The sequence below is a fragment of the Eurypyga helias genome, unplaced genomic scaffold, assembly GCF_000690775.1.
Source record: "Eurypyga helias isolate BGI_N326 unplaced genomic scaffold, ASM69077v1 scaffold20748, whole genome shotgun sequence".
NCBI lineage: Eukaryota > Metazoa > Chordata > Aves > Eurypygiformes > Eurypygidae > Eurypyga > Eurypyga helias.
Window position 1 is genome coordinate 526 of NW_010269244.1, and position 16,755 is coordinate 17,280.

The 16,755-nt window shown below is 50.8% G+C and overlaps 1 protein-coding gene across 1 annotated transcript in view; it reads left to right on the plus strand.

Moving 5' to 3' along the window:
• Positions 1–312: 312 nt before the first annotated feature.
• ADAMTS14 (ADAM metallopeptidase with thrombospondin type 1 motif, 14) overlaps positions 313–16,755 on the plus strand; it is a gene marked incomplete at both ends in the record, with an annotated part of 23,148 nt that continues 6,705 nt past the window's right edge. Inside the window, 4 exons of the mRNA XM_010158046.1 lie at positions 313–469; positions 1,633–1,829; positions 9,088–9,171; positions 11,326–11,473. Coding sequence (XP_010156348.1) covers positions 313–469; positions 1,633–1,829; positions 9,088–9,171; positions 11,326–11,473 — 586 coding nt within the window. The remainder of the gene's footprint in view (positions 470–1,632; positions 1,830–9,087; positions 9,172–11,325; positions 11,474–16,755) is intronic.

Sequence of the window (16,755 nt, forward strand, 5' to 3'; positions counted from 1 at the left end):
AAACTCATGGCAGAGGAGAAGGAATGGAGTTTCCTAGCCATATAAAGATGTAACTGGAATCATGACCGGGTGTTTTTTTTTTTTTTTTGGTTGTTTTTCCCCTCTCCCTCCCCCTTTTGTTTTTTTTATCTACAGGAGAAATTAAGGGCCATCATACATGACACTGGGCTTATTTGGGATGCTTTTTCCCCTTTCATTCCTGCCTGCTCTGCATCAATCATTAATGAGTGTACTTATGTACACATATGTGTTTATAACACACCTTTTTTTTTGGTTTTCCTCCCCTTTCCTTTATTTCTCTGTGGAGTCCAGGCTGGCCTGATTCGGACAGACAGCAACGAGTTCTTCATCGAGCCCCTGGAGAGGGGGCAACAGGAGACAGAGGAGCACGGGAGGGCCCACGTGGTGTACCGCCGGTCGGCCATCCGGCAGGACGGCACCGAGCCCCGGCAGGACCTCCACCCCGAAGGTAGGGGCTCCACGAATCTAGTGTTTCCCAGCAATTTATAATAACCATTTCTTGTTGTGGGAGGGAGGAAGATATCTCTTCTACTCACCCTCTGGGTCATAAGTCTAGCCCTATGGCTTTGGGCGGGTGTTAACTGGGTCATCAGTGAGAAGAAAGGAAAGAAAATGCTGGGGTTTTGCTGGGAATTTTGAAATTCTTCCAGATTTGGTTAAAGTTGGATGAGTTCTATATGAGTTATTCTTCCTCTCTGAAGAGGAGGAATCTCCTTGATGGGTGTGATCAAGCCCATGGACGATCACATCAGCTTTGGGATGGGAAGCAGGATCGAGAGGGATTGGGCTTGGTCTGACTTTAATCACCTATACAAATGTGGCATCGATTTCCCTTTTTAACAGCTGATAGAAATCCCAACATTCATAATTCATTTCACTTTTCTAGTCTCTTGTCCTTTTTCTTTGCCCCTCTTCTTTGCTTTGAAGCAGAAAAACATGGATTTGGGTTTGTTATTACAGCATCACTTAGCCCTGCGCCGCGCTCTGCGGCACGTAAATCTCCTGCTGGCTTACCCGGACAAAGCCAAGCACACCCAGAAGTGTTTACAAGCACGGGGTCAACGTCATGCAGAACCACTCTATAAACCTATTTATATTTACGCGGGGGCACTCGCCTTCCCCGGCGTTTATTCGCCTCTTGCGGCACTGTAGTCGGCTCCCTGATTTTTGAAAAAAGCTTAAACGTTTTCCAGGGCGCGCTCGTTGCCTTCGTAGCGTGGCTAGTGGAATTGCAGTTGAGGGCTTCGGAGGGACTGCTGAGTGATGGGTGGGCTGGAGGGTGAAGGAAGGATGCTCTGGCTATGGCTCCACGCTCTCAAAGAGCAGCCCCCGTCTTTGCACATGTCCTTCTCACCTCCCCACGGGTCCCACCAGCACCCAAGGGGCAGCGTAGGGCCATCGTCGTGTTGATGTGTTTTTTTAGTGCTGGTCGCTCCCAATTCAGAGCCTTTTCCCCACTGGAAAGCTGGATCAGCAACCTGCTTGGAGTTAAATATCCTATTTATTTTTTCTGCTTAATTTGTGTTTGGTTTTTTTTTTTTTGGAGTGTCACCACGTTATCAGGTCACCTCACTGTCTCTTGCTCTTTCTCCATCTCCGTGCCTTGCTCAGTGCCTGGTGTGCGGGTGGGCGACCTCCCCAACTCCTTGGAGCTGATGACGGAGCGGCTGGGGGACGCGGAGCGCAAGAGGCGTCACGCCAGGAAGGACGACTACAACATCGAGGTCTTGCTGGCAGTGGACGACTCGGTCGTACGCTTCCACGGGAAGGAGCACGTCCAGAACTACGTCCTCACCCTCATGAACATCGTAAGGCTTGGCTCCGCGGGGGCCGTGGCTCCCACCCTTCCCTTGGTTTACTGCTCTTCTGATGCTGGAAATCTGTTATCCTGGAAAAAAATGGGTTTGGGGGGGGAGGAAAAGTGCTGCAGGAAGGGCTGTTCCTTCGTACAGCCGGCTCTGGCATTTAATAGGTGTGGCAGTTGGAGGGATGGAAAACAGAGCCCTTTTCTGTTCATCTCTGACCCGTTTCCCTGTCCGGCGCGTTCCCCCGGCATGTTGGTTGCCATCGCTGCCTGTCACGCGAGTCCAAGAGCATCTTCTGTTCCTCCTGGCCAAAACCATCTCCTCCTCATGGCCGAAGCCTCAGCAAACGCTAGGGAAGAGGGTGGTGGTTGATTATTTAGTTTGAAATGACGATATTGATTATTTAGTTTGTAATTACGTAGTTTATTATGTAGTTTGAACAATATTGTTGATGGAGGGGGGAAGACTTTTATCGATGCTCAGAAGTTTTTTTTTGTGCTCCTTGGAAAACCTGTGTGTTTTGAGGATTAGTTGGATCTAATCCTGTGCGTTTTGAGGATCTGTTTGAAAAGGAGTTTATAGCAGCTTTACAGCATCTCTCCCCACCCGGTGTCACGGGGCAGCCTGGGCTGATTCCCTCCACACCTCTTCTTTCCTTCCATAGATGAAAATGTACGAATTTATGTATTTTTTAATGTAAAATGTACATTCAGGACACGTCCAACTCCTGAGAGATGTGGAAGGATCAATATTTACTCAGCTCTTCATCTTTCAGAAGGTTTGCTCCGCCGGTACCCGAACGTCTGCCATTAGGGTCAGCGTTCAAAGATCTCTTTCGTGTGCTGTCCTGTTTTTTGTTTCGTTTTCCATGCTTTATCCTCTATTTATTTATTTTTCTTTAAGTGCTCTTTTTGTCTGGTGATGGAAAGCGTTCGAAAGGTGCAGCCAGCTCAGAAATAACCAAGCTTTAAAGGTGCTTTTGCTTTTTGGCCGCTCGTTTGGGCGTTATTTCTGCCCTGGCAGGCAGGCTCCGGGGACGTTTTGCCAGTAGCGAAGGGGAAATTATCAACATAAAGGGTAAGGATTTGTGGAATTAGAGGCCAAGCGTAACGTCAGTCCCAAAACGGAGATGATGTTGGTTTTAGAAAGTAAATGCCTTCATTTCAGGGTTTTATTCTCCGGTGTGTCATCCCGGCGCCCGTGGTAGGATGCTCTCAGCATCGCTCACATTCGCTCTCTGCAAGTTTCCCCCCTTTTGCTTCTTAAACCCTTCTGACCCCGGGGCTCTTCCCACGTTACGGGGGTCGGAGATGATGTCATTTTTTTCCTTTCCGATCCTGAGGAAAGGGAGGGGGACGGACGGTTTGAGCGGCTGGGGATTGTCAAGCTCTAATCAAAAGGTTGGTTTTCAGGCGCATTTCATGGTTCCTACCCCGCGGGCAGGACTTTTCAGACAGTGAATGCGCGGGATGCTGTGCTGGGAGAAGGGGGGACCGCGCTCTATTCAAATAAAGGCGGCGCTGGGGACTTTAACGAATTAAATAAAGAGGGGAAAAAGCAGCATCAATAAAAGGCGGGGGGGAAACAGGATAATGCACGCAACAAATACTTCCCCCAAGTATTATTTTCTCCTATACATTCTTCCCCCGCCCCCTTCCCCTTCTTTCTCTCTGGTTTTGAGTGAGTTTTCTTTCCAGCTTTGCCGTGACCTCCATCCGCCTCCTCTTCCCTTGGCGCCGCCTCGTTTCCTTACCGGCTCGGATTGCCTTAAAACACCCGATTAAAAAAAAAAATGCTTTCTGGCCTGGATGGCAGAGAGGAGGGTGCCGGGGGTTGGCGGGGAGGAGCGTGCTGGGACCACACAGTTCAACACTAATCCCATTAGTTGGAGGCAAGGGGAAGGAGGAGAGGCTTGGCCAGCCCTCTAACGAGGAAAGGACTTAATGAGCTAGGCTGGAGTACGCTGGGGAGATCAAGATATATCCCTATCAAGATATATCCCAAGGAAAGGGGGCAGCGAGCTGGGAAGTTGATAATAAACTTTCCTGGCCTTTTCTGGGGTCCCTGTTGTGTGCCGAGGGGTTGATGGGACATGTACCCCTTCCCGGTGCTGCTGTAGGTAGCGTCCTGGGGCTGTCGCCGGGACACAAACCCTTTTATTAGGAGCTCGGTGTCGGGTGAAGCTCAGCGATAAATGATTCGTCGTGGAGAACTTTTTTTTAATAAAAATCCCTTATTTCATTGCCAGAAATGTGGATGCCAGGCTTTTCTTTAAACAGCGCTGCGTCCATCCCGGGAAGCTGACATGAGGATGACTGCTCCTTTTGTGCACCTAAGAGCTTCCCTGCAGGCTGCTGGCCCCGCTAGCTCCCAGCCCGCATTCCCAGCCGTTCCCTTCTTGGCTTGGAGGCTCCGCGAGGATTTTGGGTCAGGTTGAGGTGAGCGGGAAACGCATCCTTTGCCATCTCAGGCTTTGCGTGCTGGAGAAGGCGTATCTGAGCGCATCGCCTAACTCCGAGCCGAGCATCCCTGTGTGCATCCTAGCAAAATCTGGCCCCTTCCCTGATGCTGGGCTGTTGGGATGAGTATTTGGTGATGTGGCAGCTGAGGGAAGGCATCTTGCTCACTTCCTGTGGCAGGGGTTGCGGTGCTGTCGAAGCAAAGCGAGCATCCCACAGCAAAGGGTGGGAGAAGGGCTGGGAACCAGCAGGGGATCCAGCACCCTGTCAGGGGAAGAGGAGAGGAAATGTTTTGTGTCCTGCTTTGCTTTTCAGCCTCTTGTCCCTCCTTTGGGCTCCTGGGAATTACCCAATTAAGCCCGGGGCTTTGCCTGGGCTTTTCAATGGCCAACATGGTTTTCTCCTTTGGACTTCCCAGCTAGGGGCTCAGTTAAACCTGGTCCTGGTGGTAACTGGTTTGCTGGGTTTGTGTAGGTTATTGCCTGTGATTTGAAAAGGTACTTGGTGATTTCCCGTTGTTTTGAGTTACTAGGGAAGCCCAGTGAGTCACAGCCCCCTCCGGGCTGGGACATGCCCAATTCCTGTCCGGCACATCAGCCACATTACTGTTCTCAGGGGCTGGGTGACAAAATGTTACCGAGACCCCTGCGGGCAAAGGGTTAGGGGAGAGAAAAAAATCAAACCTCGAGCTTTATTTTTAACGTGGGATCATCCCAAAAATCCAAGCCGGAGCATGGATTGTTTGAGACACTGCTCTGCTGAATTTCAGGAGGGAGGCTGGGCTAAAATAATGGGGGGAAAAAAAAAAATAGTCCTTCTGGCCCATTCCTTTTTTTTTTTTTTCCTGGTGGTTCACGAGCCACCTCCTCTCTGACTGATAATAACAAAAAAATACCTCTGATGCCTCTTCCGCTTGCACATGCTCCCCCTCTCCCCCCTCCTATAGACTCACGTGTTTGTTGCTATGTTTTTGGGACAACATAGCCTGTTGTGCAGAGGGCTGGGATAAAATCTAAAGTCTTGTTCTGCAAAGCAAACCTCCACGTTGAAAATGTAGGTAACGTGGGTCAGCCCCTTGCAGAGGTGTGGGGGGGGGCGCACGTGTGTGTAGCGAGCCCAACGATGTGGTCAGGAGGACTTTTGGGGGTTCCTACACCCTCAGCCCCAGGAAATGGGCTTGGGGTGACTCCACCAGCGTGCAAACTGAGCGAGGGACTAAAAGAAAGGAGTTTAAAGATGACTTGGCTGTTCTGATGAAGCGTTCTGGGGTTTCGAAATGTCAGCTATTCTGCTGGTTTGGCAAATTCTTCTCGTGTCTCTCTGTCTTTGTTTTCCTTCCCTGAAGAACGGCGAGGTCTAGACGTTGCCAGTGCGGTTTGCTGTCGAGATCTTGTGTCTGGGGCTGCAGACTCGGGGCTGGCCAGACTTGCAGGGATTTAGGTAGGCAGCCTTGCCTCGCTCCCAGCGCCAGCGAGGGTCTGGGGGGATAGATGGCGGGGGGGCACGCGCTTTGAAAATTCGTTGAGCGTTTCGGAGGGGATGCACAGCGTTCTGATGTTCTTTTCTTTCTTTGTAAAGCTTAGCATCATCCCCTTGGCACTGCGGGGCTGGGGGCTTTGGGGTTGCCTGCTGGGGGGTCCTGCGGGCTGGTTGTTCTTGCTGGTTTGCCCGTAATATGCAGTTAGCCTTAAGGGCTGGTCGTTTTAAGGAGAAAACAATCCTCTTGTACATGAAATAGGAGAGCATTTCTTGCAAGGTGACGATATTATACAGGAATAAGAAGATCTTTATCCCATCTGTCTTCAGGGAGACAGGTCCCTTCACCGGAGCCCTTTGCTGAGCAGGTATTTTCTGGAGGGATTTTCTCTGAAGACTTTTGACTTGCTTAATGGGCCCTGCAGAGGGCAGGGGGAGTTGTGCCAAGCCTGCAAACTGCTCTCCGGGCCCGTTTCCATCCCTGCTGCCTGCTTGAACCAGCTCCAGGATGGGCTGATGGGCAGCAAGCGCCGAGCCCGTTTGATTTGTCCTTTTTTCTTTTTTTCCCCTCCATCAATTATTTATATCTGGCTATTAAGGGAAGTCCTTAGCCTTGGGCGGTCTGGTTCCACATCTGCTTTCTGAATTAGGCGTAAGCTGGTATCTCTTAGGTAGAAATCCCTGCCTAAATGCTGCCCTGCCCTGGAGAAACAGGGGCTGAGGTTTAGGGTTAACCCTTTGGCGCAGAGGCTGGAGAGGTATCTAGTCCCTGCTAGGTGGGGGAAGAGTGGGATTTAGCACTGCTTTACAAGGAAGATTGAGGGGATTAAATCCCATCTTGAAGTAATGCAGCTTCTTGCATCTTAGTCCCTTAATGAGCTGTTTCTAAGCTGCTCATGGTCCTGCTGCTGGCCGTAGCAGCTTCTCTAGCGAGGCTGAGGAAGGATGCTCAGCACTGGGAGGGTGTTGATGATGACATTTAGTTGTTGATGGCTGTGAAATGTATTGCTATTCCCACTTCTTTTATTTCTCCCAGGATAGCTAATGTCGTCTGGGGGTGCATGGGTCAGGGCAGGCAGCTTGTCTCAGATATGGGGACCGCTTGCAGGCACTGCTGGTGGGAAGAGAGGAGGGCTGCGGGGTAGGTCAGCCTGCATGGAGCAAACCTCCTGCCCCCACAGCTCCTCTGCTTGTGCTTCCTCCTGCCCTGGATGCGACCCTCCTCGTCTCCCACTGGTAGGGGTGGCCATGCGGTGGGTTGTCCCGGAACATCCTTTCCCATGGCATCTGCTGACCACCCTGCCAAAATATCCTGTGTAGCTGTGAAGGGAGAGGTGCTCCGAGTCACGGCAAGATCAGGCATCGGCTTGGCCGGATGCTCCGGCTGGCAGAGAGGTTGCTAAGGCAGGAACACGGCTCATCCCGATGGATCGAGGGGTCCTGGGGAGCAAGCAGCAGAGTGCTGGTGGATGATGCTGAGGTGCTGGCTGAAGAGGAGGGTTAATGGTGCTCCAGCTCCCTACGCGTGCTGGTGGCGAAGGAAAATGCATGAAGATTTGGGAAACTGAACGGAGTAGCCGTGTTTCTCCCTTGTTCCCCTGAACCATCCCCCAGGTCTAGCTCTGTGGCTCTTCAGGGCATATAGCCTGAAAAACACAGCATATTTTTAATTTCTCCCTCTCTCTACATTTCCCGCTCTTTTATACTGTCTGTCGTCTGACATACCTTAAGGCTGAAATATTTTTGTAAAGGGTCAACCTCCTGACGTGGGACTTCTCACATCCATTGATGTTTTCTCTGGGATGCCAAAACCTCCTACGGTCCAAAACCCGGGGCTGATCGTGACCCTTCTGGGGTGTTGCAGCTTCTTGCTGGGATGGAAGCATTAATAGGGATGGTCTGGTAATTTATTTACTGATTTCTTTCTTTTTTTTTAAAGCAGTTTTGCTGCATTCAAGACGTGTCAGGCTCAGGACCTGCGCTAACTCTCTGCAAAGCTCGGAGCCGCTCCACCGGAGCATTAGTTGTCACAGGGAAACGTTAATGTTGGGTCTTTGGGTTTAAAAATGGCCAGAGTGGGTATTTCAAACGGAAGCACAGCCTGTAAATCAGGGGGGGAGTCAGAAAGCACGTGTGCAGTCTGGGAAATGGCAGATTTGGATGTGGGCAGCAGTAAAGGTGCTGTCAACCAACCTTAAGCTTGAAAAAAAAAAAAAGAAAGAGAAACAGGGGGGGGAAAAAGAGAAATGTTCCATAAATCTGGTTTCATAATATCCATCTGGTCTGGAAAGCTTTGGTAGAGCCAAGGCAAATTGTTTCTTCAACAAAACTAAAAAAGTATATTTTAATTTAAATATTAATTCTGGTCACTATTAAAAATAATTTTAATTTGACTTCCTCAAATTTGCAGTGCACCCCTGTTTGTGGCAGTGTTCGTGTTGAGGGAATAAGAAAGACCCGGTCTCTATAAACTAGGGGTTTTCTTTTTGCTTTTCTGAACCGTATTCTCGTGCCGGCGGGCGAGGTTGGTGCAGGATGTCCTGCGCTTGCGTGGGTTTGTGGCTTCTCTCAGTGCCCCTCTCGCTGGCCGGCCGTCGCCCCGCTCGCCTCGCAGGGACCTTTCTCTTCTGGAGGTTCTTCTCGGGGCAGCACTCAGGAGTAGGCTATGCTTATTCATCCTAGAAGCGCAGAAGGAAAAGGTTATAGCTCATTATTTCCTTTTGCAGTGTCATTTTTCCTAGCCGACTGTTGACAGATATCTTGTTGACTCACAAGCCCTCCCTCTTTTCATTGTGTTTTCTTCTCCTGGGGTTTCTGAAGCGGTAGGTCAACTTTGACTCACCGGTATAACTGACTAATGCCCTTGCTTCGATACCATCGCTCGCCTCTCCCCAAAAGGCCGTTTTGCCTTTCCACCAAATGCAAGGATGCTGGATTCCGAAGCGTTTCCTTCCATCTGAGGAGTTCATGCTCCGAAGGGGGGCAACGGCTCGTTGCGAGATGCTCGGTGGTGGAGGCAGCCCCCGTGGGAGCAGCCTCCTCTGCTCTGTTGATGGGCTGGATGATGTCATTGACAGCCTAAGCCACCCATCCTGGGGAAATGTGGCTTATTCCTGCTTGGCTGGTTTTGTTTTATGGGTTTTACACAGGGGAAAATAAATAAAAAGAAGGTGGGGGTGGGAGGAGGGAGATGAGATCTTTGCACCTGGTCTCGCGTGGTCTTGGAAAACGGAGTAGGATGCTGAATGTTGAGCGTGGAGGGCAGGAGGGGCTTGAGAGCTGGGATGGTCTTAACTTCTCTTGTTTTGTTACCCTCCCCCCTTCAGGTGGATGAAATTTATCACGACGAGTCCCTGGGTGTTCACATCAACATTGTGCTGGTCAGGATGATCATGGTGGGATACCGCCAGGTAAATACAGCACTCGGACGTGGCGTAGAAGAGATGCCGTTCAGGCTGGCCCCTGCTCTTCGGCCGCTTTCCCGGCTCGAGCCCTGCTCTACGCGGGAAGGAGGGTCGCTGGAATGCAATACAGGCTGCCGATTCTCCCGAGGCCGGCGAGTGTGCCGCAGCACTGTGGCTTAGTGTCTCATCGCCGTAATATTTAGCACTTAGGTAAGCCCCAGCTTGGAAAAATGTGGCCGTTCAGGTCAAGCCTTGAAGCCCAAGTGACCACTGCGCTGAGCAGGGATGAATTTGAACCCTCATCTGGCTGGTTGTTGGAGCCTGAAGGTCTGGAGAGCCCCATAGCCTCCCAGCTCCAGGGAAAAGAGAGGTCCCAGGGGAGATAGAATCATAGAATCCCAGAATGGTTTGGGTTGGAAGGGACCTTAAAGCTCATCCAGTTCCAACCACCTGCCATGGGCAGGGACACCTTCCACTAGACCAGGTTGCTCAAAGCCACATCCAGCCTGGCCTTGGACACTTCCAGGGATGGCGAGTGGCTGCGATCTGCCTTTATCTGCTCGCTCTGGGGTGAGGGAAAACCATACGATGCTTCCTCGGAAGCTCTAGGGTGGCAGTAGATGATGGGACAAAGGTGACGTCCCAAACCGGGAGGAGCTGGCTATTAGTGAGGAGAAGCCAAGGCCAAGATCCCTTGTATCCCAGAAGCCCTGGAAGGCTCTGCTGGCTGTCCCCTGGCTCTTGGGGTGTTGGGCACGGACAGAAAAAGCACGGGAGGGTTTCATGTGGTTTCTCAGGTTGCAGTTATTTTTGAAGGCTCGTTTGAGCATGGCAGCCAAAAGATTTTCTTTAAAACAGTGTGATTTGCTACGCTTTTTGGCGGCAACCCCCTATTCTACGTGAAGTCTTCTAGCAGGGGTATTCATGACTCAGCAGAGTGATGTCCATGTGTGTGGTCCACAAATAAGCCCCATGAGGTCGTGGAAAAAACCTACTTGTTACAGAAATCTGCTCAGCTGGCAGAAACCAAATGCATCCTAGAGACCCGGGGATGGTTCTCAGAAGCAGGGGAAAGGACGGAGGCTGGCTTGTTCTTGGAGGCTTTTAGGAGACCAGAAACGCCACCTCCACCCCAGAAAGCCAGTAATGTGTCTGGCTTCCTCCCAGTGGCGTTGGTGTTCTGGGCTGGAGGATGATATATGGAGGGAAAGGGACTCAGCGCTGCAGTGTTACAGCCAGTAACCGAAGGGATGAGAGCCGAAGGGATCCATTTAGGATGATTTATTCTCCCGGAAGCCTGCGCTGGAGGCAGCTGCTTTGTCTAGTTGCTCGAGTTTGGGGAATGACGTGGAAGTGATAAGCAGATGTTTGAATCCAGGCGAGGTCTCAGCTAACTGCTGTTTGGGTCTGATGCTTCCTGAGCGGGTCTTCCTGCGGCTTCTTGTCTCCCACCTTGCACTTTATAGGATAAAACCTCCGTGGCTTCCACTCAAGGGCAATATTTCTTACCTTTCTTCCCACCGCTGCGGCTCAGCGGGTACCTGCCTGAGAGCATAAATTATTGTATAAAGCATAATTTATTGTATAGAGCAGCATTTATCTATGATTCTGTTCTGTGATTTATTTTATAGAGCGTAATTTTGCAAAATGCTAATCTTGAGGAGAAAAAAACCCAAAAGCTGAAGGACAAGGTGACTGCTCTAAAACAGTCCTGGACAGCTTCACCTATGTCCTGTTGCGGTCTCAGTCTCTGTGGGTCGGGTTTTACCGGGGAGCGTTGCTCTGCTCATGGCTGAGCATCAGCACCTTGTGACGTCTTGCTGAGGAGTCCGTGCAGGACCTGGGAATCCAAATCCTCTTTGCTTCCCAGCTGCTCTCCTCTTTTATATGCTGCTGCCCTGAATGCTTGTGTGAGCAAAGAAGGTCATATACCCTCCTGTACCAGACCGCATCCATTTGTGGGAATGATTTCCTTGCTGTTTCTCAGTAAAAAAAGGCGCAAGATCCTTTGCAGATGCAAAGTGGGATGTTGTTGCTTCCAGTGATGGAGAAGCAGTGCTTAGGAATCTTTCCAACCCCAAAAATTCTTGGCAGGTTCCTTCTCCCCCACTTATTTACCCATATTTTTCTTTCTTTTTTTTTTTTAAATTCTTTACCCAGTCAGTCAGCCTGATAGAGCGAGGGAACCCGTCTCGGAGCTTGGAGCAGGTCTGTCGCTGGGCTCATTCGCAGCAGCGTTCCGACCCGGAGCACGCAGAGTACCACGACCATGCCGTGTTCCTCACCAGGCAAGATTTTGGTCCCGCAGGTATGCAAGGTACTGTATTTATCTTGATCAGGTATGTGCAGTTTGCTGGGGTAAAGCCAGCGAGGGAGAGGATTTCTTGCAAACCCAGTCTGTTTTTTGGCCAGCAAGGTCCCGAAAAAAGTTTTAAAAATTAGTAATTTTTTTTAATGTGAAGTAGAAGAAAGACAGAATTAAGCCAGGGCATCAACCTGAACGGACAGAAAATCATCTTTATTCATTCTGCTCTCGCTTTGGTTTCATGCACCAGTCCTCCCCTTGTCCCACAGTGCCCTAAACAGTTTAAAAATAACATAAACCAAGATGGAATATCACTGGGACTATCACAGAGCCAGTCAATCCTTTCTGTCCTCTGGAGGACCTTTAAAACCTGGTTTTACATGGGTTGGTTTCTTGGCCCTTTTAGGAGTTGGGAGTAAATGCTGGGCCAAAGAGGAGGTCTTGCTGCAGTCCGCAGGAGCGATGCCAAAAGTCCTCTCACCCTCTTGGTGCAGAGCTTGTGCTGATGTGGTCTAAGAAGTTAGACATCTAAGCAAAAAATGAAACAAAATTTGCAGGAAAATTTTCTGGTGTTTCACAGCTCCGTTAGAAACACGGATGCTTTGGTGGCATCATGAGAAGTGACTTTTCCCAGTTCTCCTGAGCCTGCTGCCTCTGCATAGCCACCTCCGCCTTCCCACACTGCTGGCAAGGTCTGGATTTCCCATCAGGAGGCTCTCTTTGATGCCATGAACATGCTGGTAGTGGTTGATTTGTAGGACGAATCCTTGTGGTGCACATGGGAGGAATGAGAGATGGAGGAGTCCTGTCCTCACCTTGATTATCTCCCTGAAAAGGGTCTCCCTACAGCAGGGGATGAACCGCAGGAGATATCCAGCTGAAGGCCCTCGGGATGGCTGTTGGCCATCAAAGAGCAGAGCTTGGGTTGTGCCAACAGCCTCCCTGCCCAGCTGTTGACCTGCCTTGGGCACCTCGTCCGGAGTCGCGCAGCAGCGTGGGTGAAATACCAGCTTTTGTTTCGTTTTTCTAGACCCTTCCTGGCAAAGCGACTGTGTCCAAAGGCGTTGGTGAGAGGACCTTTTCTGGCATGTCGGCAGAAGAGGGAGACTGGCTGAGCTTCCCCTTGGTGGGAAGGAGTCGTGAAATTGATGGAGTAGCCCTGCTGTAGGGATGCTCGTTCCAGCTCCTTCCCCTTTTCCCTGCGGATATGGCTTCTTGCTTTTCACACACCTCCGGGACAGAACTTTGCTTTGTGCAGAAGTCCCTGTGGCTGCCGTGTCCTTGCCTGGCTGTGTTGCATGGCACAAGGCGCGGGTGCCTCTTGCCCATCGGGAACTGCCCTCTTGTTGGGCTGCTGGAATAATAACATCTTGCTCACTCTCTCCTCTTTTCCTCAAAACAGTATCTTTTTAGCTCTGAACACCCCTTTTCGGCTCAGGGCTACATGCAATGAAGGAGCAGACCGTGGCACCTCCAAGACACGCTCATGGCGTATGTTGACTGGTGGTATCTCAGCGTCTTGCCGAGCTGATGGCAAATACCTGCTGGCTTCTTTATCCACTGCTCTGGAGTGTATGTGCCAGCTGGGAAACATCTGCCCTGCTCAAACGTGTCCTGAAGCTGAGCTGAAGGCAGAGGTGGGCCTGCCCCAAAGACCCTACAGCCTAAATCAACAAGCCAGGAGAAAGGGAAGTCTTTGAGGATGAAATTCATAGAATCATAGAATGGTTTGGGTTAGAAGGGACCTTAAAGATCATCTAGTTCCAACCCCCCTGCCATGGGCAGGGACACCTTGCACTAGACCAGGTTGCTCAAAGCCACATCCAGCCTGGCCTTGAACACTTCCAGGGATGGGGCATCCACAGCTTCTCTGGGCAACCTGTCCCAGTGCCTCACCACCCTCTCTGGGAAGAATTTCTTCCTGATATCTAATCTAAACCTCCCTGATTTCAATTTGTACCCATTACCCCTCGTCCTATCACTACAGGTTCTTGTAAAAAGTCCTCTCCCAGCACCCTTGTAGCCCCTTCAGATACTGGAAAGCTGCAGTGAGGTCTCCTCAGAGCCTCCTCTTCTCCAGGCTGAACAAGCCCAATTCTTGCAGCCTTTCAGCATAGGAGAGGGGCTCCAGCCCTCTGATCATCTTCGTGGCCTCCTCTGGACTCGCTCCAAGTGGTCAATATCCTTCTCATCTTGGGGGTTCCACAGCTGGATGCAGCACTCCAGGTGGGGTCTCCCCAGAGCAGAGGGGCAGAATCCCCTCCCTCACCCCCCTGCCCACGCTGCTCTGGATCCAGCCCAGGATATGGTTGGCTTTCTGGGCTGCCAGCGCACACGGCCGGCTCATGTTCAGCTTTTCATCCCCCAGTACCCCCAAGTCCTTCTCCTCGGAGCTGCTTCCCACATCACAGGGACCTGGGAATAGAACCTAAATGCCAAGCCCGTGCCTCATCACTCCTTACAGTTGTGTCCCCAAAGAGTGATGGAGGTGGGGCTGGAATCTGACTCATTAACCCATTGTGGTCTTCTTAGCCCAGGCTATTTCCGTGCTGGCAAACCAACCACGCTCCATCACCACATCCCCGCCAGCACACCTCACCCTGTGTCGTGTCCCCTCCTCTTGGCCGGTAAACCAGAGCGGCGTTTTGCCTAGTGCAGCGCTGGTTAAGCTGGATGCAAGTCTTTGCAAAGCGTTGTGATCTTGAGGCGTAGCTCTCCTCTGTTGCAGGTCCAAGTCAAGCCCTGAGGAGGTGTACAGAAAACTTTTCCGTGCTGGCAACAGCCCTGTTCACGGCATCTCTTGAAGGGATGGGAGCAGTCATGCCCAACGCGGAATAATTTTGGAAAGCTGATGCAATCGTTGCTTTGGGAATCGAGGGAAGCTGGAAGGCATGAAAGGGAAGGGCAGGGAGGGACAGCTGAGCTGCTCTGCCCTTGCACGTGGGCTGCAAATAAAACTCTGTCCTTCAAGGAGAAATGCCTCTCGGCGGTGGACAGATGGGTTGTAAATCATTAAGTGCTGCTGCTAAATCCCTGTCTAAACCAGAAGAGTGCCACGGCCCTCCGCAGCGGGAGGGCACGGGGGGCTTTCTGCTCCGGGGTGGAGGATGCTTTTGCTTCGATTTTATTTGTTGCACTCCAGTTGCCCATGGTCGGCCTTTGAGCAGGCTGGTGGTCCATGTAGGAGGTCAGAGAGGCTGAAAGCAAGTAGGAAGTGTCCATAAAGAAGAATAAAGTGCGTTTGGAGGCAGCGAGAGTCTGGCTGTTGCCTTGCTGGTACAGCGAGGACATGTCACTTTTCCTACGTGAGACTCTGGTAAAAAGCGTTTGCAGGCTCATCTAGTCTTTACCAATTAAGTATTTTCCAAGTAGTTACTTCTTCCCATCGTCCTCCACGAGAACCCTTTCGTTCTTTGAGTTCTCCCTGGGGCCTTAATGATGAGAGACCGGTGTCTGCCTTCCTGAGCATCCACCTTTTCATATTCTTTCGTTCCGTCTGGGGTCCAGACACTCAGAGACTGATCGGGAATTTGTCCCATTCTCATCCTAGACAAAATATATTTGCTCTCCCCTTGTCCAGAAAACTTTCCACATATTTTCTCTTTCTTGCAGAAAGTTTCATGGGAAGGGAAAAAAATATTTTTAAGTGATTTATCCAGGATTTGACTCATTACTGTGTGGTTAAACTCCATTATCTGATTCTCAAGCTCTTCGTTTGGTCTGTTACCTTTTGCTCTCCTTTTGACTGCAGTGCCCGTTGAGCATGTCATTTCTCCGCTCTCTTTCTTAAGGTGTTATAGTTTATTTGTTCATTGGGGTAAGCCTCACTGCCCACTTGAACGTGGGGAGGATGAAAACCAAACGCTCCCTCCAGTAAGTAAAACCCCGAGTGTATTTATTGAAGCTGCTTGGAGAAGATCCTTGTCATTGCGGAGGTTTCTCGGGGGGTTCTGTGGTGCTTTGCAGGCAGAAGTGACCTCGCTCTGCATGTAATGAGAATCGGATATTTATTTAACCTTGGGCTTTTTGCTCGGCCACTTGGGTTCATCCAAGGCTTCTCCTTCGCTTGGAGCGCAGGCAAAAATGCATCCGTCGCTTCCCACAAAATACCGTGGGAGTGAGCTCTTCAAGGCTTCGTGTCCAGGCTTGTTTTGAAAAATCAGATTATTATGAGGAGAGGAGTTTCCTTCAGAAGTTCTGATGCAGGTGGACACCCTGGAAAATCTTCACTCGGTGATAAATAGAAATATCGAGGGAAATGCTTGTCCCCCAACCCCCTTGGTTTTGCCTGGAGTGTTGGTAATTTCTGGTGTGCAGCGGTGCAGCAGCAACCTGTCCCTTGGCCCATCAGGGACATCCAAACTGCTTGGTGCACCCACAAAGTCAACTAATGCTGACTGTTGCTGTAGAGGAAACCTTTTATTTTTTGCTTTAATCTCTTGTCCTCGGCCAATTGTGTGGTGCTGGGACCCACCGGCTCCTTCAGCTTAGGAATTAAGCTGAGTGCAATGGCATTTTTTCTTCTCCACCCTATTCCAGGACTTGGTGTGGAGCAAGTGGCCCATGAGGATGGTGATGGATGGGATCCATGGACCCTGTTGTTGGTGGGGGTGTGTGCAGGAGGGCAGGCGTAGGGGTGTGAGCCCACCCTCAGCTCATCAGCACCCCTCTCCTGCTGCAGCTCAGCCTCCCTCTTGGCTCACTGGGCTTTCCCTGTGGAGCATCTCTGTACCCAGGGCAGTGTTATCCAGCATGGTTCTGCCCTGCTTTTTACTTCTCGGACCTCTAAGACCTTCCTTCACTAACTTCATTTCCCTTGATGCCAAAAAGGGTCGGTCTTAAAAAAAAAAATACAGTAAAAAAAAAAAAAAGATTGGAAAGTAAATTCTAGAAGGTGCCAAGGAATTAATTGAATTGGGCAGAAATAACGTGAGGGGAAAAAGGGAACATACACCAAAACCGAAATGAGGCATTGCTGAATGGGGAGGAGGGGGAGGAGGCTTCCCTGCCCACAGCTGCCCCACTGCACTGCACTTGATCGAGGGCTGGGGTCTGGGGGGTGCGTGGTCCTCCCTGGCTCTCTGGTGGGGGGTGCCCCCGTGCCTGGGGCGGGTGCATGTGCGGGTGCATCGCAGGGGTCCCCTGCGGTGAGCGAGGCTGTGTTTTTGGCGGGGCTCTGGGGGACACCTCACGCCTTTTCATTCTCTCTATTCCTTTATATTTTTCTTTTTTTTTTTTTTTTTGATGAGAAACGAGGGGTCTGCCATGTCTTGGCTTGCGGGCGG